Below are 27,996 nucleotides of genomic sequence, written 5' to 3' on the forward strand. Positions count from 1 at the left end.
GGGAACAGAGATATCATTCTGTAAAAGATGACAACATTAAATCAGTGGGAGACTAAAAGATGTAGTCATAGATCTTTCATAAGGGAAAGGAAGTCAATGTGATATAGGGAGATACAAGTTTGATTTAAACTTAGAGAAATAGGAGGAAATAATAAGATAACCACAAAGGAGACTAACAATCCAATACATTAAAATAAAATACTAGAAAAACATAAACTCAGCAAAAACAAAATCAAGAACAATGGAAAAGAGGAAAACATGATTTATAAAGAAAAACTACTCAGCACAAAAAAATTAATTGGAAAAAAGAGACTGTCAACAAAACACCAAAAAAGACATCAAAATGACAGCATAAAACTCATATCTATCCATAATTATGGTGAATGTCAGTGGACTAAATGCACCAATAAAAAGAGAGTTGTAGAATGGATAAAAAAAAATGATCTGTCTACATGCTGCCTACAAAAGACAAACCTTAGACTAAAAAACACAAAATGAAACTCAAAGGATGGAAAAAATATATCAAGCAAACAACAATCAAAAAAGAGAAGTAGTAGCAATACTAATTTCTGACAAATAGATGTTAAAGTGGAATTCACAACAAAGGATAAGGAAGGACACAATGTAATGATTAAAGGGGCAATATATCAAGAGGATATTACCATATTAAATATTTACACACTCAATGACAGGGCTCCAAGGTATATTAAACAAGCACTAACAACATTGAAAAGTGTGATAGACGGCTCCCTCCACAATAATAGAAGGAGAATTCAATACACCACTTTCAGTGTTGGACGGAACATCCAGAAAGAAGCTGAAAAAAGACAAGGAAGATCTAAATGCCACAGTCAGATCTCATAGACATATACAAAACACTTCACCCAACAGCCGCCAAGTGTATTTTCTTTTCCAGTGTACATGGAGAATTCTCTAGAATAGACCCCATGAAGAAAGCCTAAACAGAATCCTAAGCATTGAAATCTTACAAATCATCTTCTCTGAACATAAAGACATAAAACTAGAAATCAATAACAGAAAAAAGCAAGGAGAAGAAATCAAACTCATGGAAACTGACCAATACCTTGCTCAGAAATGACTGGATTACAGAAGAAATTAAGGACAGAATAATGATGTTCGTAGAGTCAAAGGAGAATGGAAACACTTCCTATCAGAATCTTGGAGACACACCTAAAGCTGTGCTCAGAGGTCAATTTATAGAAATAAATAAATGTACACATCCAAAAAGAAGAAAGGACCAAAATCAAAGAATTATCCCTACAACTTGAAGAAATAGAAAGCCAGTAACAAGAGAAACCCTCGGGCACTAGAAGAAAGCAAATAATAAAAATTGGACCAGAATTAAATGAAATAGAGGACAGAAAAACCATTCAAAGAGTTTAAAAGACCAAAAGCTGGTTCTCTGAAAAAATTAACAAAATCAATAAATCGTTTGCCAGACTGATAAAAGAAGAACAAGAAAGGAGGAAAATAATATGACTAAGAAATGAGACTGGTGATATTACAACAGAACCAACTGAAATTAAAAGAATCATATCAGGTTACTATGAAAAATTGTACTCTAACAAATTTGAAAACCTGGAAGAAATAGACAAATTTCTGGAAACACATGACCAACCTAAAGTAAAAAATACAGATGTAAAACAACTAATTAAACCCATAACAAAGGAATAGATTGAAAAGGTAATTAACAAACTCCCAATGAATAACAGCCCTGACCCTGACAGCTTCATTGGAGAATTCTACCAAACTTTCAGAGAAGAGTTAACACCACTAATATCAAAGGTATTTCAGAGTATAGAAAAGAATGGAATACTCCCAAACTCATTCTATGAAGCCAGCATTTTCATGATGCCAAAACCAGAAAAAGATACCACAAAAAAAGAAACTTACACACTTATATCCCTCATGAACTGAGATGTGAAAATCCTCAACAAAATTTTAGCCAATAGAATTCAACAACATATCAAAAAAATAATTCACCATGACCAAGTGGGAATCATACCAGTTATGCAAGGATGGTTCAATATTAGGAAACAATTATTGTAATCCATCACATATATAAAACAAAAGACAAGAATCACATGATTTTATCAATTGATGCAGAAAAGGCATTTGACAAATTTCACACCCATTCATGGTAAAAACTCAGCAAAGTAGGAATAGAAGAAAATTCCTCAACATAATGAAGGGCATTTACATAAAGCCAAAAGCCAACAGCATCCTAAATGGAGAAAACCTGAAAGCATTCCCCTTGAGATCAGGAACCAGACAATGATGCCCTTTATCACCAGTCTTATTCAACATTGTGCTGGAGTTCCTAGCCAGAGCAATTAGGTTAGATATAGAAATAAAGGGCATCCAGATTGGCAAGGAAGAATTCAAGGTATCTCTATTTGCAGATGACATGATCTTACACACAGAAAGCCCTAAGGAATCCTCAAGAAAACTACTAAAACTAATAGAAGAGTTCAGCAGAATATCAGGATACAAGATAAACATACAAAAATCAGTTGGATTTGCCTACACCAACAAAAAGAACATTGAAGAGGAACTCAAATCAACTCCATTTACAGTAGCCTCCAAGATGATAAAATAATTAGGAATAAATCTTACCAGAGATGTAAAAGACTTATACAAAGAAAACTACAATACACTTCTGCAAGAATCCAAAAGAGACCTACGTAAGTGTAAAACCATACCTTGCTCATGGATAAGAAGGCTTAACATTATAAAAATGTCTATTCTACCAAAAGCGATCTATACGTTTAATGCAATTCCAATCCAAATTCCAACAACATTCTTTAATGAGATGGAGAAACAAATCAGCAACTTCATATGGAAGGGAAAGAGGCCCTGGGTAAGTAAAGCATTACTGAAAACGAAGAACAAAGTAGGAGGCTTCACACTACCTGATCTTAGAGCATATTATACCACCAAAGTAGTCAAAACAGTCTGGTACTGGTACAACAGATACACAGACCAATAGAACAGAATTGAGAATCCAGACATGAATCAATCCACATATGAGCAGCTGATATTTGACAAAGTCCCAAAGTCATTTAAATCAGAAAAAGACACTTTCTTTAACAAATGGTGCTGGAATAACTGGATAACCACATGTAAAAAAATGAAACAAGGCCCATACCTCATACCATGCACAAAAACTAACTCAAAATGGATCAAAGACCTAAATATAAAATTTAAAACAATGAAGATGATGGAAGAAAAAATAGGGACAATACTAGGAGCCCTAATACTTGGCATAAACAGTATACAAAACATAAATAACAATGCAGAAGAGAAACTAGATAACTGGGAGCTCCTGAAAATCAAACACCTACGCTCATCCAAAGACTTCACCAAAAGAGTTAAAAGAAAGATTACCTTCACCAAAAGAGTTAAAAGATTACCTTCACCAAAAGAGTTAAAAGATTACCTACAGACTGGCAAAAAGTTTTTAGCTATGATATTTCTGATGAGCATCTGATCTCTAAAATCTACATGATACTGCAAAAACTCAACTACAAAAAGACAAATAACCAATTAAAAAATGGGCAAAGGATATGAACAGGCACTTCACTAAAGGAAATATTTAGGTAGCTGTCAGATTTGTGAGGAAATGCTCACAATCATTAGCCATTAGAAAAATGCAAATAAAAACTACAATGAGATACCATCTCATCCCATCAAGGCTGGCATTAATTCAAGAAATATAAAATAATAAATTTTGGAGAGATTGAGGAGAGATTGGAACACTCATGCACTGCTGATGGGAATGTAAAATGGTACAACCACTTTGGAAATTGATTTGACACTTCCTTAAAAAGCTAGAACTAGAACTACCATATGATCCAGCAATCCCACTCCTTGGAATGTATCCTAGAGTAATAAGAGCCTTCACACAATCAGATATATGCACACCCGTGTTCATTGCAGCAATGTTTACAACAGAAAAAAGGTGTAAGCAACCAAGGTGCCCATCAATGAATGGATGGATAAAGAAATTATGGTATATTCACATAATGAAATACTATATGACAATTAAGAACAATGATGAATCCATGAAACATTTCATAACATGAAGGAATTTGGAAGGCATTATTCTGGGTGAAATGAGTCAGTTGCAAAAGGACAAATATTGTATGCCACCACTATTATAAGAATTTTAGGAAAAGTTTAAACAGAGAAGAAAATATTCTTTGATGGTTATGAGAGTGGGGCGGGAGGGAGAGGGGTATTCACTAATTAGATAATAGACATGAGCTGTTTTAGGTGAAGGGAAAGACAACATACAATACAGGAGAGGTCAGCACAACTGGACTAAACCAAAAGCAAAGAAGTTTCCTGAATAAAACGAGTACTTCAAAGGCCAGAGTAGCAGGGGCGGGGGTTTGGGGACCATGGTTTCTGGAGACATCTAGGTCAATTGGCATAACAAAATGTATTAAGAAAACCTCTGCATCCTACTTTGGTGTGAGGCGTCTGGGACTTAAATGCTAGAAGTGGCCATCCATTTAACCATCCATCTAAGATGCATCAATTGGTCTCAATCCAACTGGAGGAAAGGAGAATGAAAAACACCAAAGGTGTATGGTAAAGATGAGCCCAGGAGACAGTAAGGAACACATAGCTAGAGACTATATCAGCCTGAGATCAGAAGAACTAGACGGTAACCAGCTACCACTGAAGACTGCCCTGAAAGGGAACACAACAGAGGCTTCCGATGGAGCAGAACAGTGGGATGCCGATCTCAAATTCTCATAAAAAAGACCAGACTTAATGGTCTGACTGAAACTAGAGGGACCCTGGAGGGCACAGTCCCTGGACCCTTTGTTAGCCCAAGATTGGAACCATTCCTAAAGCCAACTCTTTCGACAGGAATTGGACTGGACTATAAGATAGAAAATGATACTGGTGAGGAGTGAGCTTCTTGGCAAGAGTAGACACATGAGACTATGTGGGTAACTCCTGTCTGGAGGTGACACAAGAAGACAGAGGGGGACAGGGGCTGGTTAAATGGACATGGGGAATATAAGGTGGAGAGGAGAAATGGGCTGTCTCATTAGGGGGAGAGTAGCTAGGAGTACATAGCAAGGTGTGTATAACCTTTTGTATGAGAGACTGACTTGATTTGTAATCTTTTACTTAAAGCACAATAAATTAGAAAAAAAAAGAAAATGGTCGATATCCCACGTTCATGAGTGGTGCCTGGGGTCTTAAAAGATTGTGAGTGGCTGTCTAATAGAGATTAATCGATCCCAACTCATTTGAAGCAAAGGATAATGAAGAAAACTTTGTTTTAAACGTTGGAAACTATGTGATCTGGTTTTAAGTCTACTCACTCATAAACATTTTGGTTTGTTTCTTCAAATTGGTTTTTATGACTAAATTAAGATTTAGAATAGTATTTATCAAAGGAAATTTAAGAGAGTGAAATGTAAAGCTAATGAATGGAAAAATAGTTTTAGGACATATAACCATCAAAGTGATTATATCCCTAATATAAAAGAAAATGTCAAGTAAATAATCATAAAGACAAATAATTCAAAAGAAAATCGATAAATTGATACCTGAAGGCAATTTAAAAGAGAAAATCCATAAACATATCAAAATGTGACCTACTTCAATCATAATAAGTATTCATATTGAAACTACAATGACATATTTAATGAAGATGCAATGACATTTTACCAAGCTAATGCATAAAAATCAAAAAGAACAATAATATTGAGTACTTGTCAGGAAGTAAAACATCACATTGGTACTTTCAAACATTACTATTACAAGTATAAATTGATACATCCAATCTGAAAGCTTATTTGAGAGTGAAATAAATGATTGCTACTTCTAGGTAGAAACCCCATTCTAATGCATTCTTATGTGCAAAAGTAACAGTGCCCATGTCTCAAAATAGAAACATCTCAAATGTCCACCATAGTAGAATGAATTTTTAAAAACTGTGAATGTTTATACCTGAAATAATAGGAACAAAATTGAACAAACTGTAAGTATACACAATAACACAAATGATTTTTAAAATACAGTGTTCACTGACAAAATTAAAATACATAGAATACACTCTGCATGACTTGTTTTACATAAAGTTTGCAAAGAGAGAATATTAACTTGTATTTTTTCATAGGCATAGTTACATAGGGAAAATACGTAGGAGAGGAAGTGAATGATTATAATGGAAGTCAAATTTGTGTTTATTGCTGGGATGGGGGGTGGTGTTACCAGGGCATGGTTGGTAATTGACTTCTACAGTGCTGGTGATGTTCTATGAATCAATTTACTCTGGAATTGCATGAGTGCCTTTTAAAAATTAATTTGCAATATTCATTTTTAAGTAATATTTTATCAAGTTTTTGTCAAAAGTTTGCCCAGCAAGTTAGGTTCCCACTTGACAATTTCCGCACAAATTGTTTTTATCACAATAACATGTCAACATTCTCTTTAACTGTGTTCTGTTTATTCCATTTCCAGTACTCTAATTTCTCCGCCACCACATCTGTCAGTTTGTCACACTGTGGGGGCTTGCGTGTTGCTGCGATGCTGGAAGCTATGTCACTAGTATTCAAATACCGGCAGGGTCAGCCATGGCAGACAGGTTTCAGCTGAACTTCTGGATTAAGACAGACTAGGAAGGACAGGGCAGTCGACTTCTATAAAGATTTACCCAGTGAAAACCTTATAAATAGGAGCAGAGCATTTTAGTGCCAGAAGATGAGCTCCTCAGGTTGGAAGTCACTCAAAAGAGCAGCCTCCTCAAAATACAGTCGACCTTAATGAAGTGAATGGAGTCAAGCTTTCAGAACCTTCATTTGCTGCTGTGGCATGACACAAATTGAGAAGAAAGAGCTGCAAACATCCGTTAATAGTCAGAACATGAGAAAGTACGAAGTATGAATCTAGGAAAATTGGAAGTCATTAAAAATGAAAGGGAACACATACACATTGATATCCTAGGCATTAGTGAGCTGAAATGGACTGGTATTAGCCATTTTGAATCACACAATCATATGGCCTACTATGCCGGGAATCATAGCTAGAAGAGGAATGACATTGCATTCATCATCAAAAAGAATATTTCAAGATCTATCCTGAAGTACAACGCTGTCAGTGATAGGATAATATCCATACACCTACAAGGAAGACCAGTTAATACGACTCTTATTCATATTTATGCACCAGCCACTAAGGCCAAAGATGAAGAAATCGAAGATTTTTACCAACTTCTGCAGTCTGAAATTGATTGAACATGCAATCAAGATACATTGATAATTACTGGAGATTGGAATGTGAAAGTTAGAAGCAAAGAAGAAGAATAAATAGTTTAAAATACGGCCTTTGTGATAGAAATGATGCCAGGGATCACACGGTAGAATTTTGCAAGACCAGCAAGTTCTTCATTGAAAATACCTTTCTTTGCCAACATAAACGGCAACTGTACACATGGACCCCACCAGATGGAATACACAAGAATCAAATTGACTACATCTGTGGGAAGAGACAAGGGAAAAGCTCAATATCATCAGTCAGGACAAGGCCAGGGGCTGACTGCGAAACAGATCATCAATTGCTCATATGCAAGTTCAAGTTGAAACTGAAGAAAATTAGAACAAGTCCACAAGAGCCAAGCATGACCTTGAGTATATCCCACCTGAATTTAGAGACCATCTCAGAAATAGATTTGACACGTTGAATACTAATGACCAAAGACCAGACGAGTTGTGGAGTGACATCAAGGACACCATACATGAAGAAAGCAAAAGGTCATTAGAAAGAAAGGAAAGAAAGAAAAGACCAGAATGGATGTCCAAAGAGACTGAAAATTGCTTTTGAACAGGGAGTAGCTAAACTGAAAGGAAAAAATGATGAAGTAAAAGGGTCGAACAGAAGATTTCAAAGGGCAGCTGAAGAAGACAAAATAAAATATTATAATGACATGTGCCAAGACCTGGAGCTGGAAAACAAAAAGGGAAGAACGCTCTTAGCATTTCTCAAGCTGAAAGAACTGAAGAGAAAATTCAAGCCTCGATTTTTGATATTGAAGGATTGTATGGGTAAAATATTAAAAAATTCAGGAAGCATCAAAAGAAGATGGAAGGAATACACAGATTCACTATACCAAAAAGGATTGGTCGACATCCAAACATTTCAGGAGGTACCATATGAGCAGGAACCAATGGTACCGAAGGAAGAAGTCCAAACTGCGCTGAAGGCATTGTCTAAATACAATCGATGGAATACAAATTGAGATGTTTCAACAAAAGGATGCAACACTGGAAGTACTCATTAATCTATACCATGGAATTTGGAAGACAGCTACCTGGCCAACCAAGTGGGAGAGATCTATATTTATGCCTTCTCCCAAGAAAAGTGATCCCACTGAACACAGAAATTATCAGACAATACATTAATATCACACACAAGTAAGATTTTGCTGAAGATCATTCAAAAGCTGCTGCAGCAGTATATTGACGGAACTGCCAGAAAATCAGGCTGGATTCAGAAAAGGACATGGAACCGGGTATATCCTTGTTGACGTCAGATGCATCCTGGCTGAAAACAGAATACCATGGATACTGTATGATTTAAAGCCAGAGGGGTGTGTGTCAGGGTTGTACCCTTTCACCATATCACTCAATCTGTATGCTGAGCAAATAATCCGAGAAGAGGGACTATATGAAGAAGAAAGGGGCATAGGATTAGAGGAAGACTAACTAACAATTTACACTATGCAGATGACACAAACTTGCTTGATGAAAGTGAAGAGGACTTGAAGCAATTAATGATGAAGGTAAAAGTCCACAGTCTTCAATATGAATTACACCTTAACATAAAGAAAAGGAAAAATCCTCACAACTTGACCAATAAATGACATCATAGAGAAGATTGAAGTTGTCAAGGATTTCATTTTACTTGGATCCACAATCAACACCCATGGAAGCAACAGTCAAGAAATCAAAGAACTCATTGCTTTGGGCGAATTTGTTGAGAAAGGCCTCTTTAAAGTGTTAAAAAGCAAAGATGTCACCTTGAAGACTTGGGTGTGCCTGACCCCAGGCCATGGTGTTTTCAATCATCTCCTATGCCTGCAAAAGCTTGACAATAAATAAGGAAGACCGAAGAAGAATTAATGCCTTTGAATTGTGTTGTTGGTGAAGAATATTGAATATACCATGGACCACTAAATGAATGAAAAAATCTGTCTTGGAAGACATACAACCAGAATGGTCCTTAGAGGCAGGGATGGCAAGACTTCCTCTCACATACTTTGGACATATTATCAGGAGGGATCAGTCCCTGGAGAAGGACAGCATGCTTGGTAAAGTGGAGGGTCAGCAAAAGAGAGGAAGGCCCTCAAAGAGATGGATTGACACAGTGCTTGCAACAATGGGCTCAATCATAACAACGATTGTGATGATTGTGCAGGACTGGGCAGTTTTCATTTTGTTGTACTTAGGTTTTCTATGAGTCGGAACTGACCTGACAGCACCTAAGGACAACAACAACTATGGACAACTGATTTTACATGTGATATATATAAAAAAAAAATTTTTTTTTTTTTTTTTATGTATAAAAGCCAGAGAGACTGGCAGTAGAGGACAGAGGATTCCCTGAGACTATAACCCAGAGACACTCTTCAAAGGTAGAACTAAGCCTTTCCCCTGAGATCATCTTTAAGTGAAAAGGCAGAGTGGCCCACAAAACATATCATATTACCTGTGTGATCTGTGCTCTACTCAAAAACCAGCAGTATGAAACCAAAATGTGAACAATTACTCAAAAGAAAAGAAGATAAGGAGGCAGGGAAACTAGAGTACTGGAAATGGAACAAACAAAACATTAATAAAGAGAATGTTGACACATTGTGATAAATGTAAATAATGTCACTGAAAAATTTGTGTGGAAATTGTAAAATGGGAACCAAAATTGCTTTGTAAAATTTCACTAGAAACTCAATAAAACATTAATTAAATACATTGCTAATTGCTTTCTAAAAAACTATACAAACACTCATGTAACTACCAACTGAATTAATAGATGGAACAATACCAAAAATAAATAAATAATAAATAAAAGCAACACTTTGCTGCCTAGTCGATTCCAACTCATAGTGTCCTCTGAGACAGAGTAGAACTGCCCCATAGGATTTACAAGGGGTGGCTGGTGGGTCCAAAATGCTGACATTTTGATTAGTAGCCAAGCTCTGAACCACTCTATCACCAGGGCTCCAGAACGTTACCAGCACTGTACAAGTCAATTACCAACCTTTTCCTAATCTCACCTCCTTCCTATCCCATCGATAACCACAAGGGTGTCATTTATTATGATCATACACTTACTTTTCTATATATTTTACTATGTAACTATGCCTATAAAAACACAAATTAATATTTAGTTTTTGCAAACTTCTTATAAAAGAAGTCATGCAGTGGGTATTCTGTTTTAATTTTGATGAATATTTCATGTTTATGAGTTATTCATATTGTATATATTTACAGTTTGTTCAATTTTATTTCTATTTATTACTTCATGGTATAAATATTCAGAGTTTTTCAAAATGCATTCTACTATGGTGGATATTTAGGGTGTTTCCGTTCTGGGACATGCACCCTGGTATTCTGCACACAGGAACTCATTAGAGTGGCGTCTACTCCTAAAATTCTCAGGCATTTATTTAGGTCTCAAATAATCTTTTTTTTTAAATGGATGTATGAATTTATACTTGTAGTAAGAATGTTTGAAATGTCCAATGTGATGTTCTACTTCCTGACCAAAAAAACGAAAAACCAAACCCAGTGCCGTCGAGTCAATTCCGACTCATAGGGGCCTATATGACGGAGTAGAACTGCCCTATAGTGTTTCCAAGGAGCGCCTGGCAGATTAGAACTGCCGACCCTTTGGTTAGCAGCTGTAGCACTTAACCACTACACCACCAGGGTTTCCACTTCCTGACCTGCACTCAGTATTATCAGCCTTTATGATATTTACTATTAGCTTGTTGTACAGTATATCACTGTAGTGTCAATTTCAGTGTTCATGATTATAGAGATAAAAAAAGGCATGTTTTAATATGTTTATGGATTTTCTCTTTTGTAAAGTGCCTCAGGTGTCATTTCCTCAATTTTATTTTGAATTCTCTTTAGTCTTATTTATTTGACATTTTCTTTTACATTAGGTTTATAATCTCTCTGTCAGTTACATATCTTGAAACTATCTTCCCATTCATTGGCTTTACTTTTAACTCCCTAAATGTCCTTTGGTAAATAGCATCCTAAATTTTATTTGTTTTTATTATTTTTTAAATTGTATTTTAGATGAGGAAACCCTGGTGGTGTAGTGGTTAAGTGCTATGGCTGCCAAACAAGAGGTTGGCAGTTCAAATCCGCCAGGCGCTCCTTGGAAACTCTATGGGGCAGTTCTACTCTGTCCTATAGAGTCACTATGAGTCGGAATCTACTCAAGGGCAGTGGGTTTAGTTTGGTTTTTGGTTATTTTAGATGAAGGTTTACAGAAGAAACTAGCTTCTCATTTAGCAGTTAGTACACAAACTCTTCTATGATATTGGTTAACAACCCCACAACATGTCAACACTCTCCCTTATTAATTTTGGGTTCTTTTTTTTTTTATTACCAGCTTTCCTGTCCCCTTCTGCCCCTTCTTCCTAGTCCTTGTCCCTGGGCTGGTGTGCCCTTTTGGTCTTGTTTTGTTTTATGGGCCCATCCAATCTTTGGATGAAGATCAAACATCAGGAGTGGCTTCATTACTGTGCTACTGTGGTGTCCAGGGGCCATACTCTCCAGTCTGTCAGGCCAGTAAGTCTGAGTTAGAGTTTTATTGTGAGTTAGAATTTTTTGTACATTATTCTCCATTTCTGTTGTGATCCCTGTCAGAGCAGTGAGTGGAGGTAGCCAGGCACCAACTGGTTGTACTGGACTCAGTCTGGTCGAGGTCCTGGTAACTGTGGTCCATTAGTCCTCTAGACTAATCTTTCCCTTGTATCTTCAGTTTTCATTCTCCCTTGCTAACAAAGGAGTGAGGCCAGTGAGTATCTTAGATGGCCGCTCACAGGATTTTAAGATCCCAGACACTACTTACCAAAGTAGAATGTAGGCATTTTCTTTATAAACTATGTTATGCCAATTGAGCTAGAAGTTCCTCGAGACCATGGTCCCCACAGCCCTCAGCCCAGCAATTCCATCCCTCAGTGAGTTTGGATGTGTCTATGGAGCTTCCATGATGATGCCTTGTAGAAATTGTGCTGGCCTCCCCAGAATTGTGTACTGTATTACCCTTCACCAAAGCTACCGTTTATCTATTATCTATTTAGTTTCTTCCCATCCTCACCCTTCTCTTCCCTGGTAACCATCAAAGATTGTTTTTTTTTTTGTGTGTGTAAACCTTTTCATGAGTTATTATAGCACTGGTCTCATACAACATTTGTCCTTTTGTGATTGACTTATTTCACTCAGCATAATGCCCTCCAGATTCATCCATGTTGTGAGATGCTTCACAGATTCATCATTATTCTTTATCGTTGCTTAGTGCTCCATCGTGTGTATCTACTACAGTTTGTTTATCCACTCACCTGATGATGAGCATCTGGTTTATTTCCATCCTTTTGCTACTGTGAACAATGCTGGAATGAACATCGGTGCTCATATGTCTATTTGATGTGACGACTCTTATTTCTCTAGGATATATTCCTAGGAGTGGGATTGCTGGACCAAATGGTATTTCTGTTTCTAGCTTTCTAAGGAAAAACCCTATGATTGTGTCATTTTGCATTTGCATCAGCAGTACATAGAGTTGCGATCTCCCTGCAGCCTCTCCAACATATATTATTTTCTGTTTTTTTGATTCTGCCAGTAATGCTGGGGTAAGATGGTATCTCATTGTGGTTTTGATTTGCATTTGTCTAATGGCTAGTGAGTGCGAGCATTTCCTCACGTGTCTTTTAGTGGCTTGAATGTCTTATTTGTTGAAGTGTCTGTTCATTTATTTTGCCCATTTTGTAATTGGATTATTCATCTTTTTGTTGTAGAGGTGTTGGATTTTCCTGTAGATTTTAGAAATTAGACCTTTGTTGGATTTGTCATACGCAAAATTTTTTTCCCAGTATGTAAGTTCTCTTTTTACTCTTTTGTTGAAGTATTTTGATGAACATAAGTGTTTGATTTTTAGAAGATACCAGTTATCTAGCTTATCTTCTGCAGCTTGTGGGCTGTTAGTTACGTTTTGTATCCTGTTAATGCAGTGCATTAACGTTTGATCCTATTTTTTCTTCTATGATGCTTAGAGTTTTGGGCTTTATATTTAGATCTTTGATCCATTTTGAATTAGCTTTTTACATGGTGTGAGGTATGGATCTTGTTTCATTTTTTTTCGAGATGGACATCCAGTTTTGCCAGCATCATTTGTTAAAAACACTGTCTTTTCCCTATTTGGTGGACTTTGGGCCCTGGTCGAAGATCAGGTGACCATCCAAAGAAATCAAACCCACTGCCGTCGAGTTGATTCTGATTCATAGCAACCCTACAGGACAAAGTAGAACTGCCCCATAGAGGTTCCAAGATGGATGGATTTACATCTGGCTTCTCAATTCTGTTCCATTGGTCAATGTATCTGTCATTGCACCGGTATCAGACTGTTTGACTACTGTAGCTGTATAGTAGGTTCTGAAGTCTGGTAGTGGGAATCTTCCTACTTTATTCTTTTCTTCAATAGTGCTTTGCTTATCCAAGGCTTCTTCCCTTTCCATATAAAATTAGTGATTAGTTTTTCCATCTCTTTGAAGAATGTTGTTGGTATTTGAATCAGGATTGCATTATATTTGTAAATCGTTTTGGGTAGAATTGTCATTTTTCACAATGTTGAGTCTACCTGTGCGTGAGCATGCTATGTTTTTCCATTTATATAGATCTCTTTTGGTTTCAGGCAACAGTGTTTTGTAGTTTTCTTTGTATAGGTCTTTTTACATCCCTGGTTAGATTTGTTCCTAAGTATTTTTTTTTTTTTAGGGACTATTATAAATGGTATTGTTTTCCTGATATCCTTTTCATCGTTCTCTTTATTGGTGTTTCGGAATTCAACTGATTTTTGTGTGTTTATCTTGTATCCTGCTTCTCTCCTGACACTTTCTGTAAGTTCCAGCAGTTTTCTTGTGAAATCTTTTGTATTTTCTAGATACAGTGTCATATCATCCCCAAATAGGAACAGTTTTACTTCTTCATTATGAATTTGGATGCCCTTTATTTCTTTTTCTTGCTTTATTGCTGTATGTAGGACTTCCAGCACAATGATAAATAGTAGTGATGGTAAAGGACATCCTTGTCTTGTTCCTGTTCTCAAGGGGAATGTTTTCAGCCTCTCTCCATTAAGAATGATGTTGGTTGTTGGTTTTATATTCATGCCTTTTATTATGTTGAAGAATTTTCCTTCTATACGTATTTTATTGAGAGTTTTTATCAGGAATGGGTATTGGACATTGCCAAATGTCTTTTCTAAGTCGATTGAGAGGATCATGTGATTCTTTTCTTTTACGTATGTGGTGGATTACATCCACTGATTTTTTAATGTTGAACCATCATTCCATACCCGGTATGAATCCCACTTGGTTGTGGTGTATTTTTTTTTTTTTTTGATATGATGCTGAATTCTATTGACTTGAGTATTGTTGAGAATTTTTGCATCTATATTCATGAGAGATATTGGTCTGTATTTTTCACTCTTTTAATGGTTTGTTTTTTTTTTAATGGTGTCTTTGCCTCATTTTGGTGTCAGGTTTATGCTGGCTTCATAGAATAAATTTGGAAGTATCCCTTCCCTTTTTATGTTCTGAAATAGTTTGAGTAGTACTAGAGTAAGCTTTTCTGTGAATGTCTGATAGAATTCTCCAGTGAAGCCGTCTAGGTTAGGGTTCCCCCCTTCCTGGAGTTTTTTTTTTTTTTTTTTTTAATCTTTTCAATCTCTTGTTATAGTTCTGTTCAGATTTTCAACATCATTTTGTGTTAGTTTGGATGGGTACTGTGTTCCTAGAAATTTTTCTATTTCCTTGAGGTTTTCGTAATACTCTGCATAATACTCTGTTATGATTCTTTTTATTTCACTTGAGTCTGTTGTAGTGTCCTCCATTTCATTTCTTCTTTTTTTCTCTTGTCAGTTTGACTGGTGGTTTGTCGATTTTGTTGACCCTTTCAAAAAACCAGCTTTTGGTTTTATTGATTCTTTCTATTGTTTTTCTATTCTCTATTTCATTTATTTCTGTTCTGATATTTATTATTTCCCTTCTTCTCTTGACAGTGGGCTTCTTTTGCTGTTCTCTTTCTATTTGCTTGAATTGTGTAGCTAATGTTTTGATTTTGTCCCTTTCTTCTTTTCTGATGTATGCATCTATTGATATAAATTGACCTCTGAGGACTACCTTTGTTGTGTCCCAAAAGTTTTGGTATGAAGAGTTTCATTCTCTTTTGATTCTAGGAGTTTTTTGGTTCCATCTTTGATTTCTTCTATTGTCCAGTGATTTTTAAGCAGGATGTTATGCAGTTTCCATGTAATTGATTTTTTCCCTTGCTCTTCCTGTTGTTAATTTCTACTCTGATGGTGTTGTGATCAGAGAAGATACTTTGTATTATTTCAATTTTTTAAAATTTTGTTGATGGTTGTTTTGTGGCCTAATATGTGGTCTATGCTGGATATTGTTCCATGTGCATTGGAAAACAATGTGTGCTTTGCAGCTGTTGTGTGGAGTTTTGTATGTATGTGTATGAGGTCAAGTTGTTTGATTGTGTCCTTTAGATTTTCTGTATCTTTGTTGAGTTACTTTCTAGATGGTCTGTCCTTTTCCAAAAATGGTGTGTTGAAGTCTCCTACTATTATTGTGGAACTGCCTATTTCTCTTTTCAGTGCTGGTAGAGTTTGTTCTGTGTATTTTGGAGCCCTGTCACGGGGGCATAAATGTTTATTATGATTATGTCTTCATGATGGATCGTCTCTTTAGTCATTATATAGTGCCCTTCTTTGTCTTTTATGGTGGATTTTGTTTTAAAATCTGTGTTATCTGAAAATACTATTGCCACTTCTGCTTTGTTTGGTTGCTGTTTGCTTGATGTATTTTTTCCATCCTTTGATTTTTAATAAATTTATGTCTTTATTTCTAAGGTGTGTCTCTCATAGACAGCAGAATAATGGATCCTGTTTTCTTATCCATTCTGGCACTCTCTGTTTCTTTATGGGTGCATTTAGGCCTTTTTCATTCAGTGCAATTATTGAGTTTATTGCTGTCATTTTATAGTTTTTTTTTTTTTTTTTGTGGTGCAGACATTTTCTTTGTTCCTCTTACTCTCATGTGATGAATTTCATTCATGGATTTTTTTTTTGCATTTCTTTTGTTTTCGTAGATTTTGTTTTTACTTAGAGTTTATCTTTTTCTTCATTTCGATGCATAGATCTGCAAACTTTCCTTGTAATTTTCTTCAAATTTACCCTTGTCTTCCTAGGTTTGAATAAGTCTATTATTACTTGGCATCGCCTTGCCTTCCTCTCCATTCTGTACCTACACAATTTATTCTGTATTTTCTTGTTCTGACATTGTTGTAATTTACAGATTAACCTATCTGGTTCCCTATTGTATATCTTTTGGTTTTGAATACGCCTTGAGAGTTCATTCCTATGTTGGTATTTGGCTGGTACAATATTGCATCCCAGATTCAGGCTGATCTCTCCTTGCTCTCTGTTCTCTGTCAGTTTCTTATTCTATTTGGTGCTTGGCTGAGTTCTTTTCTCTTCATTTAGTGCTTAGGGTTCCAGGATTGATGTTTGTCTCTGTTTTACTTAGTTTTTCCAGTCTTTATTGTGGAGGGATGTTGTGGTGCCATGTCAGCTCCACCCTCTGCAATCTAAAAACAAACCAAAATGTTATGATTGAACAGACTTAAACTCAAATCACGTAAAGTTGCCAACATTTAAAACAAAGAAAGAACGTCTATTTCTAGTTTTAAAATTCAATGTGTCACAGCAACCCAATGTTCCTGCTTCAACCATTAGAAAAATCTGGATACCTTTCTTAAAAAGTATTTTTAGAGGCATCAAATAGCTGTGAAAAAGAAAAGAATGAGGAGAATATTAAAACGAAAACTCATTAAGTCAGAGAAAGACAATCCACTTAATAATTAATACTTAATTGACTTACAATCTTTTGCAATTACAAACTATACTGGAATATAGTTTATTGGATAAATTCATATGTGCTCATGTTTTATTCATTTAAAGACTAAGTATCCCCCCGAAACATTGCTGTCAAATCGATTCCATCTCACGGAGACTCCATGTGTTATAGAGTTGAACGTCTCTATAGGGTTTTCTTGAATGTATTCTTAACAGAAGAGTGTCACCAGGTCTCTGTTGTGCTGTGTTGCAGGTGGGTTTGAACTGCCAGTCTTTAAGTTAGTACCCCAAACAGCACCAAACCCTTCGCCAATCAATCAATTTCAAAATATAGTGACCATACAGGACACGGTAGAACTATCCTGAGATATTATCCTCTATGCCACCAGGGATCTTTATGTTAGGAGTGGAGCACAAATTATTTGTGCCACCAAAGACTAGACACAATTGTGATATTAGTCAATGGTTTCCAATTCCTTCAGAGGACTTGAACCATTTTACAATTTTCTAAGTTATATATAAAAAAGATACATATTTCCCAAGATAATGTGTATTCTTTATAAATAAATGCTGTGCAGTTTAAAATTTCATTCTTTTTTATGATGTTGAATGTATTTTCATATATTTTAGGGATGGTTTTACTCCCTTTTTATGGGAAGTGTTACCTTACATATTTGGTGCATTTTTCTATTTGCGTTTTTCACTTCTTCATACTTAAGAATAATGTATTTATAAGGGAAATTGGCACTTTCTCTGAGATATGATTTATAATTATTATCCCACACTTTATTAATTACTTTTTGACAGTAGTTTGGTGCCTTTTTATTTTTAACATGCACAATTATTTAACTTTACATAGTTGATTTTTTATCAATCATTTGTGTCCTACATTCTAAATTTTTAGTTGTAAGTAGAAATCTTTATTACTCCAAAATCATATTCTAAAAAATGTTTATCTTAGAATTATTCTTTTGTTTAATTTTCTAAAATAGCTGAACTAGTGTACCATTTGGAGTCTTTCCTGCTGTAGAATGAAATATTCATAAAAATTTATCTTTTTTTCCTCAAAGACTTCTCAAGTATCCAAATAACAATTATCTTAAAAGTCCAGTTTTCATCTATTCATTTGCTATCTTTATTCTATGTTCAATTCTAATTTGTATTTGAGTCTTCCATTTATGGCACTAGAAGATCCTGATTATATTGTGAGACTTTAGAATTTCCTTTTATCTGAATTGCTCCTGGGACATGCACCTACTGTAGCTCAGGCCTGGCTGGCATTGCACCCCCTGCTGTGCTCTGCCACACCTGATTCCCACGAGAGGCCTTTCTCACCACATACTCTTAACTAAACTTCCATGTTTTCAAGGTCATAGTTCCAGATACCCTTCAATTAACTTCCCTAATAATTCTCTATTATTATAATATTATAAGGTTTTTCTCTTTCTGGAGATCGATAGATAGATACTTTATAAGACCATTAGATTAGTAGTGGAAATATATATAATCCACTGCTAATCTCAAGACTGGTGGTAATTATAAACCCTTAGAAATCGCTGTTTACAAATAATAGGAAGTAACATCCTTTTTTCACAAGAGGAAATTTAGATTCATGCCAATGTTCTTAAACTACTGTCACACACATTTAAAGTCTTGAAGTGGAAGTATTTTATAACAATAGACAGACTATTGTCCTGGAGTTTTGCCTCTTATCTCCTTTGGAATTATATCAGAATCTTATCTTCTCCTAAGTGAAGTTTAATAGGATTCACATCTTAAAAATGCATTCACAGAAGGAATGAAGTTGGGGAGAGGAGAGAATGCTGCAAGGAAAAGAAAAAGTTCCCATTTTCAGATTAATCTTGGGGAAAAAAAATTATTTTTGACATAGATTTAATACACCCAAAAATCAGCTCTGAGTTTTCCCAGGTAGCCTTGAAGAAACAAATTATATGTTATATATTTTATAGGTAAAATATATATACATACATACATACATATATTTGTTTGTTTTCAGAATGTTTATTACAACTGTTACACAAAAGCCAGTTCCTGAATGAGGATCAAGGAACCCATTTCAGAGGAGAAAACAAGCAAAACAACTTCAGGAAAATGTGAAAGGAATTCAGTCAAGTAGCAACAGAGGGTCCATATGAAGCAGCCCTAATAGATAAGGGGAAGATTGGATTTGTGTCAATTTTGCTTGGCCTCCAATGATATTGCTTAGTTAAGGGTAATCCAGGACCCTATTCAAGTCTAAGAAATAAAACTTTCCGCACACTCTATTCCATTGAGAGGCTGCATAGGAAGGGTATTCTGTGTAGAGTGAGAGCTCTCTGGGAAAATAAATAAATAAACCAAATCAGAGAGTGCCAAAGAGATTTGTTTAATTAGAAATTTAACTGCATCCGGTGGAAGAGATCCCAGGGGGAAGAGATTACTCTTTTTTATTTAAAGAGCGTTCCCCATTCTAAAAGAACTGTGTTAAGGGTGGATTGAATATGATGAAATGAATTGTTTCAGTGCAAGTAATTCAAATACTTAAGCATTAAAAACTGTCTTCAGTGAGGGAAAAACAAGATTATCCCAAATAAACCAAAACTCAAACCCCCTACCACTGAGTTAATGTAAACTTCTATCGACACTACGGGACAGAGTAGAAGAGGCTGCAGACCTTCACGGAAGCTGCTGACGGCCACGTCTTTTGCCTGGAGATTGGCTAGTGGGTTCGAACTGCCAACCTTTCGGTTAGCAGTGGAGCACTTTAACAACTTCACCACCAGGGCTGTTATAATCCCAAATGAGAAAGGTAAATATGAAATGTTTTGTGTTAATATTTAACTTTAGATCATGATATTATTGGAATTAATATTTAATATAGAGTAGCAAATGTGATGTTTTATTAAAACGGCTCCTTTATATTTCCAACGGTATTAAATATAATTTACTGTTAACAATGATTTTAAATAATGATATTGTTTTTGTAAGAATACTAAATAATGTTATAGGAAAACTGCGTTTCTAGTAAAGACATTGTAGCAAATAAGCATTATATTTATGTATTTTAGTTCCGATATTTTAATAAGATATTAAAAGTAAAACAATCCATTAAACAAATTTACAACCATTGAGAAATCCAGCAAATATTTATTTCAAAGAAAATAATATTTTTTAAGTTAAAGAATTTATAAAATAATAAAGTTTGAGGTTCATATTGTTTTCAATTTAGTTTCAGGGTTTATGTTTCTAATTTACGTCAAAGATACAAGCATAGTGAGAGGTCTGGTAGATTGGCGACATTGATAATGACTAACATCTAAGTGAAACAAAGCATTGTTAACCAAAGCCAAACCCATTGCCTTCAAGTGGCTTCTGACTCCTAAAGACCCAATAAGATAGAGCAGGACCGCTTCATAATGTTCCCAAGGATGTAAATCTTTACGGAAGCAAACTGCCACATCCTCCTCCCACAGAGTGGCTCCTGTGTTTGAACCACTGACCTCTTGGTTGGAAATTGAGCGCTCAACCACTGTGCCACCAGGATGCTGTCAGAATATTGTTAAGCACTCCTTAACCATTTGGATTTCTTCTGGGGAATGAATGTTTACATTTCAAATAAAAATATGATAACGTTAAGTTTTATTTTCCTTAAGTAAAAAGAACAAACATTTCCAAGAAAGAAGAGTTAATATAGATAGTTTTGGGAGAATACACAGGGTAAATCTCTGCTCTTTCTATCCTGTTGTCTTGAGAAAAAAAAAAAAAGGCACATCTTAAATATTTGATGTTATATGTGGATAATTTCATCACCAAAAAGGATGAGTTTGTATAATTGTATTCAATTAATAAAAATTTAATTATTTTTTAATTAAATGCTGTCATTTGTAAAACAATACCTAAAGATTTGGCTTTTTTGTCCTTTCATGGGTCTTAATTCTTCTCTTTTAACAGTTCACTCTTTTTAAGAGTGATGCTTTCATTTTAACAATATCTATTCCTCCATTTTGGAAACCCTGGTGGTGTAGTGGTTAAGTGCTACGGCTGCTAACAAAAAGGTCGGCAGTTCAAATCTGCCCGGCACTTCTTGGAAACTCTATGGGGCAGTTCTACTCTGTCCTATAGCGTATAGTGTCGAAATCGACTCGAAGACAGTGGATTTTTTTTTTTTTTTTGGTTTATTCCTCCATTTGTCTATTTCAACTTGTCCACTTACCAAAAGGTCAGCAGTTCCAATCCACCAGCTGCTCCTTGAAATTGGAAACCCTATGGAGCAGGTCTCCTATATCCTATAGAGTTGTTAGGAGTTAGAATTCACTTGATTACAACAGTTCCTGTTTGTTTGTTTGTTTTATTCCTTTATTTCAGTCCAGAATCAAATCCTGAGTACAGTATTAGGTGTACACCCATTTTCTAGAATCTATATTGATTTCTAGTAGGAAAATAGTCACAGCCTTTTCCTTTCAGATCATTTAGTATCAGTAAATACCACACAGATAATACAGGCATACCTTGGACATATCGTAGGTTCAGTTGCAGACTACCACAATAAAGCAAATAATGCGATAGAGCAAGTCACACAAATTTTTTGGTTTCCCAGTGCATGTAAAAGTTAGGATAACACTACACTGTAGTCTATTAAGTGTGCAATAGCATTATGTCTAAAAAAATAAGTACATACCTTAATTAAAAAAATTATTGCTAAAAAATGCTAACCATCACTAAGCCTTCAGCAAGTTGTAATCTTTACGGGTGGAGAGTCTAGACTCAGTGTTGATGGCTGCTGACTGATCAGGGAGGTGGTTGCTGAAGGTTGGGGTGACTGTGGCAATTTCTTAAAATAAGACAACAGTGAAACTTGCCACATCAACTGACTCTTCCTTTCACAAAAGATTTTTTCTGTAGCATGCAATGCTGTTTGATAACCTTTTACCCACCGTAGAAATTCTTTCAAAATTGGAGTCAATCCTCTCAAGCCCTGGCGCTGCTTTATCAACCAAGCTTATGTAATATTCTAAATCTCCTGTGGTCATTTCAACAACGTTCACAGCATCTTCACCAAAAGTAGATTCCATCTTAAGAAACCACTTTCTTTATTCACCCGTAAGAAGTGGCTCCTCATCCGTGAAAATTTTATCATGAGATTGCAGCAATACAGCCACATCTTCAAGGTCCACTTCTAATTCTAGTTCTATTGCTATTCCCACCACATCTGCAGTTACTTGTTCCACTGAAGTCTTGAAACACTCAAAGCCATCCATGAGGGTTGGAATTGACTTCTTCCAAATGCCTCTTAATGTTGATATTTTGACCTCCTTCCATGAATCACCAATGTTTCTAATGGCTTCTAGAATGGTGAATCCTTTCTGGAAGATTTTCAATTTACTTTGCCTAGATTCATCAGAGGAATCACTGTCTATGACAGCTTTAGCCTTACAAAATCTCTTTCTTAAATACTAAGATTTTAAAGTTGAAATTACTCCTTGATCCATGGGCTGCAGAATGGATGTCGTGCTAGCTAGCATGAAAACATTAATCCCCTTGTACATCTCCATTAGAGCTCTTGGGTAACCAGATGTGTTGTCAAAGAGCAGTACAATTTTGAAAGAACTCTTTTTTTTCTGAGCAACAGGTCTATAACAGTAGTCTTAAAATATTCAATGAGCCATGTTGTAAACAGATGTGCTGTCATCAGGCCTTGATGTTCCATTTATAGAGCACAGACAAGTAGATTTAGCATAATTTTGAAGGGCTCTAGGATTTTTGGAATGGCAAATAAGCCCTGGATTCAACTTAAAGTCACCAGCTGCATTATAACCTCCCAAGAATCTCGGAATGTCCTTTGAAGCTTCAAAGCCAGGCCTTAATTTCTCTCTAGCTATGAAAGCCTGATGGGCATCTTCTTCCAATATAAGGCTGTTTTGTCTGCATGGAAAATCTGTTGTTTAGTGTAGCCACCTTCATCAGTTATCTTCCGGATAACTTGCTTAGTTTCTACATCAGCACTTGATGTTTCGCCTTGTATTTTTATGTTATAGAGATGGCTTCTTTCCTTAAACCTCATTAGCCAACCTCTGCTAGCTTCAAAATTTTCTTCGGCAGCTTCCTCACTTCTCTCAGCCTTCATAGAATTTAAAGGATTAGATCCTGTCTCTGGATTAGGCTTTGGCTTAATGTAATGTTGTGGGTGGTTTGGTCTTCTATTCAGACCACTAAAATATCCTCCTTATCAGCAATATATGTCTATTTGACTTTCTCATTGTTCATGAGTACACTGGAGTAGAAATTTTAATTTCCTTCTGCAACTTTTCCTTAGCATTCACAACTTGGCTAACTGCTGCTAGACACCTAGTTTTAGGCTTGTCTCAGGTTTCAACATACCTTCCTTATTAACTTAATAATTTCTGACTTTTGATTTAAAGTGAGAGACCTGTGAGCCTTCCTTTCACTTGAACAGTTATAGGCCATTGTAGCATTATTAATAGGCCTAATTTCAATATTGTCGTGTCTCAGGGAATAGGGAGGCCTGAGGAGAGGGAGAGAGATGGGAGAATGGAGGGTTGGTGGCACAGTCAGAACACATGATTAAGTTCGCTGTCCTGTATGGGTGCAGTTTGTTACCCCAAAACTATTACCATAGTAACATAAAAGATCACTGCTAAATATAACAGATCTAAAATCATAAAAAAAATTGAAATAATGTGAGAATTACCCAAATATGACACAGAGGCATGAAGTGAGCACATACCATTGGAAAAATTACACAGCTAGAATTGCTCGATGCAGGGTCGCCACACACTTACAATTTGTAAAAAAAATGCAGTATCTGCAAAGTATGATAAAGCAAAGTACAATAAAACGAGGTATGCCTGCAAATCATGGAGATAGGAGTCAAACTCAAGTCCATTAAAAAAGAAAAATAGATACATACTTGCAGTCACAAATCCTATGTGCAACTGGTCAAGTTATTCACCCTTAGTGAGTCTCAATACCCTTATAGCTAAAGAAAAGTGAGTTTAGAAACATTTATCTGAATTGTTGCTTTTTGAGGAACAAGAGAAATAAAGATGGGCATACACATCACAATGGGTATAACATAACAGCTAATATTTTTCCTTCTCCTGACCCATACACACACACATTGCTAACAAATACCCTCCATGCTATCTCAGTTTTTCTGAGATGACTACAAGTTATTCTTTGTATCTGAATCAATGTACACAGGCTAAATACCCTGAAAAAAATCCTCTTATTTTACCCATTTCATATCCTACTAAAAGATATTTGTTTTATTCCTTCATGTAAAATGAAATATTCCTTCGATTTCCTTTCTAAACTACTTACTATGAACTGTGTAATATACTTAGAATCATCAAGTGATAGGAGAATGAAGCACTAAAATAGACAGTTGAAAATATATGTTAGAAGACAGTTTATGATATACTGTTTGAGAAACTTGACTGAAAAAATGCATAGGGAAGTACAATAGGATTGTCAAGGTGTGTAATTAAGTTAAAGTGAGATTAGATGGCAAAGCTGAGTTTCTGTCTCCAACAGTTACCAATTGCTCCACTGCCTTCGTTGAGTCAGGTATAGCTTGATCTATCCTGGGCTGTGTTCCGGAAGTAGATTGAAATGATCTTAACGTAAATGTGAAGGGACTATTTACCGTGATTTAACAGGAAGATGTGGGACATGCATAAATAGTATCATTCTTAAAGTGCAAACAATTGTAGTAGTCATAAAATCCAAGCCAGAGGACATCTTAATAAAATTTATGGAAAAGACAAAGAGATATAAGAAGGTAAAGAAAAATGCACATGTAAATTTCCCTTTTCCACAGATGAATCATCAAGAAAAACCACCAGAAGAAAATCTAACTGAATTGATTGAATTTGTTCTCTTGGGCTTTGCTGACATGCCCCATCTCCAGTGGTTTCTTTTTGGATTGTTTTTAATCATCTATATTATTATCCTGATGAGCAATGGCACCATATTTCTAATAATGATAATGGATCCTGCTCTCCAGAGCCCTATGTATTTTTTCCTGGCAAATTTTTCCTTCTTGGAAATCTGCTATGTATCAGCTACTCTCCCCAGAATGCTGATGAATCTTGGGACCCAGAGAAGAAGAATTTCCTTAGCTGCCTGTGCTACACAGATGTGCTTTGTCTTTATGTTTGCAATCACAGAGTGTTTGCTCCTGGCAGTGATGGCCTATGACCGCTATGTGGCCATTTGTAACCCTCTGCACTATCCTTTAGTCATGAACCACAGGGTCTGTATTCAGTTGGTGACTGGCTCCTGGATCATTGGAATCCCAGTTATGACAATGCAGACTTACCAGATTTTCTCTCTGCCTTTTTGTGGATCTAACCAAATCAATCACTTCTTCTGTGATGTTTTCCCAATACTCAAGCTGGCTTGTGGGGACACCTTTGTAATTGAGATGTTGATCTACATAGTTGCTGTGTTATTTGCTGTGGTTCCATTTCTGTTGATACTTGGTTCCTACAGTAAAATCATCTCCATCATCCTGAAGTTGCCATTAGCCACAAATCGAGCCAAAGCCTTCTCCACTTGCTCATCCCATCTTATGGTTGTGGTGTTATTCTTTGGATCAGGCAGTATTGCATACTTAAGACCCAACACCAGACACTCAGAGGGAACTGACAAAGTGCTTTCTCTTTTCTACACTGTCCTAACTCCTATGTTTAATCCCATAATATATAGTCTAAGGAACAAGGATGTTGTAATGGTATTGAGAAAATTGCTATGTAAATAATTTGCTTCGTTAATGATCAGTTAAATGTGTAAGAATTGTTGTCATATGTATTTTGAATTAAATTTCAAAAGATGTACACCATTCAATATAACTTGTGTTATGGATTGAATTGTCTTTCCCAAAAATGAGTGTCAATGTGGGTAGCCCATGATTCCTAGTATTGTGTGATCGTCTGCCATTTTGTCCCCTACGCTGGAATCCTCTAGAAGGCAGTGGGTTTCGTTTGGTGATTTTCCTAAGTGTTTTAAATCCTACCCCTAAGATATAAACAAGGCGGAATTAGAGACAGTTACGTTAATAAGGCAGGACTCAATCTACAACATTAGGTTATATTTTGAATCAATCTGTTTTGAGATTAAAGAGAGAAGGAAGCAGAGGCAGCAAGAATTCCTACCACCAAGAATGAAGAATAGGGGGGCCTGCATCCTTTGGACCTGAAGTCCCTGCATTGAGAAGCTCCTATACCAGCAGAGATTGATTAAAAGGACCTTCCCCCAGAACTGACAGAAAGAGAAGGCTGCCCGTTGTCCCGTCACCCCAAATTTGGACTTCTAGCCTCTTAGACCTTGAGAAAATAAATTTCTCTTTGTTAAGCTGTAAACTTATGGTACTTTTGTTATATCAGCACTAGATTACTAAATTGCCTTGTCTTTCGTACAGTGACAATTATTTCCAAGTTAAAAATCACTACTAATATTGTCAGAACTTTCTGCTCAAATTATAAGCAATATATGCATCAGCAGAGAACAAATCATTCCATTAGTAATTCTATAATTTCATCATGCAATGTCCTCCCTCAATAAGAACTTTTGTTTGGGCTGATTAATTTAGTCATTTGTAATGTATAATCCATTATATCACTTTTTGTAAACTATATCAGTCATTTCCATGAGGGTTCATACAGTTGTGACACTCATTTTAAAAAGCAGGTTTGTAATATGCATTAATTAAAACTGTGCAGTGTCCCCTCGTTATCCATGGCATATTGGTTCCAGGGCCCCCATGAATACCAAAATATGTGAATGCTCAATCCCTCAGATAAAATGGTAAAATATTTGCATGTAACCTACACAGAAACTTCTGTATACTTTTAATCATCTCTGGATTACTTATAATACCTAATACAATGTAAATGTTATATAAATAGTTGTTATACATTGCTGTATTGTTTAGGGAATAATGTCAAAACAAGAGGTGAACAATACTCACAAATCAAGTGCTGGAGACAGACTGAGGTTCTGTGATTTTTTTTTGTATCAGGGAATGTCTACACACCAATTCATTAGTGTGGATTCAGCATGATTCTTGTAGTATGACAAATTCAAATTCTGCTTTTGGAATTTTGTTTTCTTTTTTCCCTTTTCCAAATACTTTCAGTCTTGATTGGTTGAATCTGTAGCTCTGGAACCCACAGATATTGAGGACCAACTATATGTACATATATACATATGTATGAATATATATAATACACAAAATATATACTTCATGTTATTAATTTTAAATGGTATTTATATATGATATTTGATTGAGTGTGCACATCTGTGTTTCTATGTGTGTGTGTGTGAATATATATATGTATATGAGAACTTTTAGTGGGTAAAGCACTCTGCAGCTAACAAAAAAAGGTCAGCAGTTTGAACCCACCAGCCACTCCACAGGAGAATGATGTGGCAGTCTGCTTCTATAAAGATTCACAGCCTATGAAGCCATATGGGCAAGTTCTACTTTGTCCTATAGAGTCTCTGTGGGTTGGAATCAAATCAATGGCTGCCCTTTTGATTTAAGTATATGTATTATATGTATACATATAAAAGACTGGGAAGAATGGGGCTTCCAGAGCACTTAATTGTGCTGACGAGGAATCAAATGACAGAAAGAGGCTGTCGTTTGAAGAGAACTAGGGGTTTCAAAGTCAGGAAACTTGTGTGTCAGGGTTGTATTCTTTCACCATGCTATTCAGTCTGTGTACTGAGCACACAACCTGAAAATCTGGACTATAAGAAGAAGAACGTGGG

The 27,996-nt window shown here is 35.9% G+C and overlaps 1 protein-coding gene across 1 annotated transcript; it reads left to right on the forward strand.

Moving 5' to 3' along the window:
- Positions 1-24,647: 24,647 nt before the first annotated feature.
- On the forward strand, positions 24,648-26,179 carry LOC100677705 (olfactory receptor 10AG1-like). The gene has a single exon (XM_003422968.3). The coding sequence runs from the start codon at positions 24,974-24,976 to the stop codon at positions 25,979-25,981; it is 1,008 nt and encodes a 335-aa protein (XP_003423016.3). The 5' UTR covers positions 24,648-24,973; the 3' UTR covers positions 25,982-26,179.
- The last annotated feature ends 1,817 nt before the right edge of the window (positions 26,180-27,996 follow it).

This window comes from Loxodonta africana, chromosome 22 (genome assembly GCF_030014295.1).
Source record: "Loxodonta africana isolate mLoxAfr1 chromosome 22, mLoxAfr1.hap2, whole genome shotgun sequence".
NCBI lineage: Eukaryota > Metazoa > Chordata > Mammalia > Proboscidea > Elephantidae > Loxodonta > Loxodonta africana.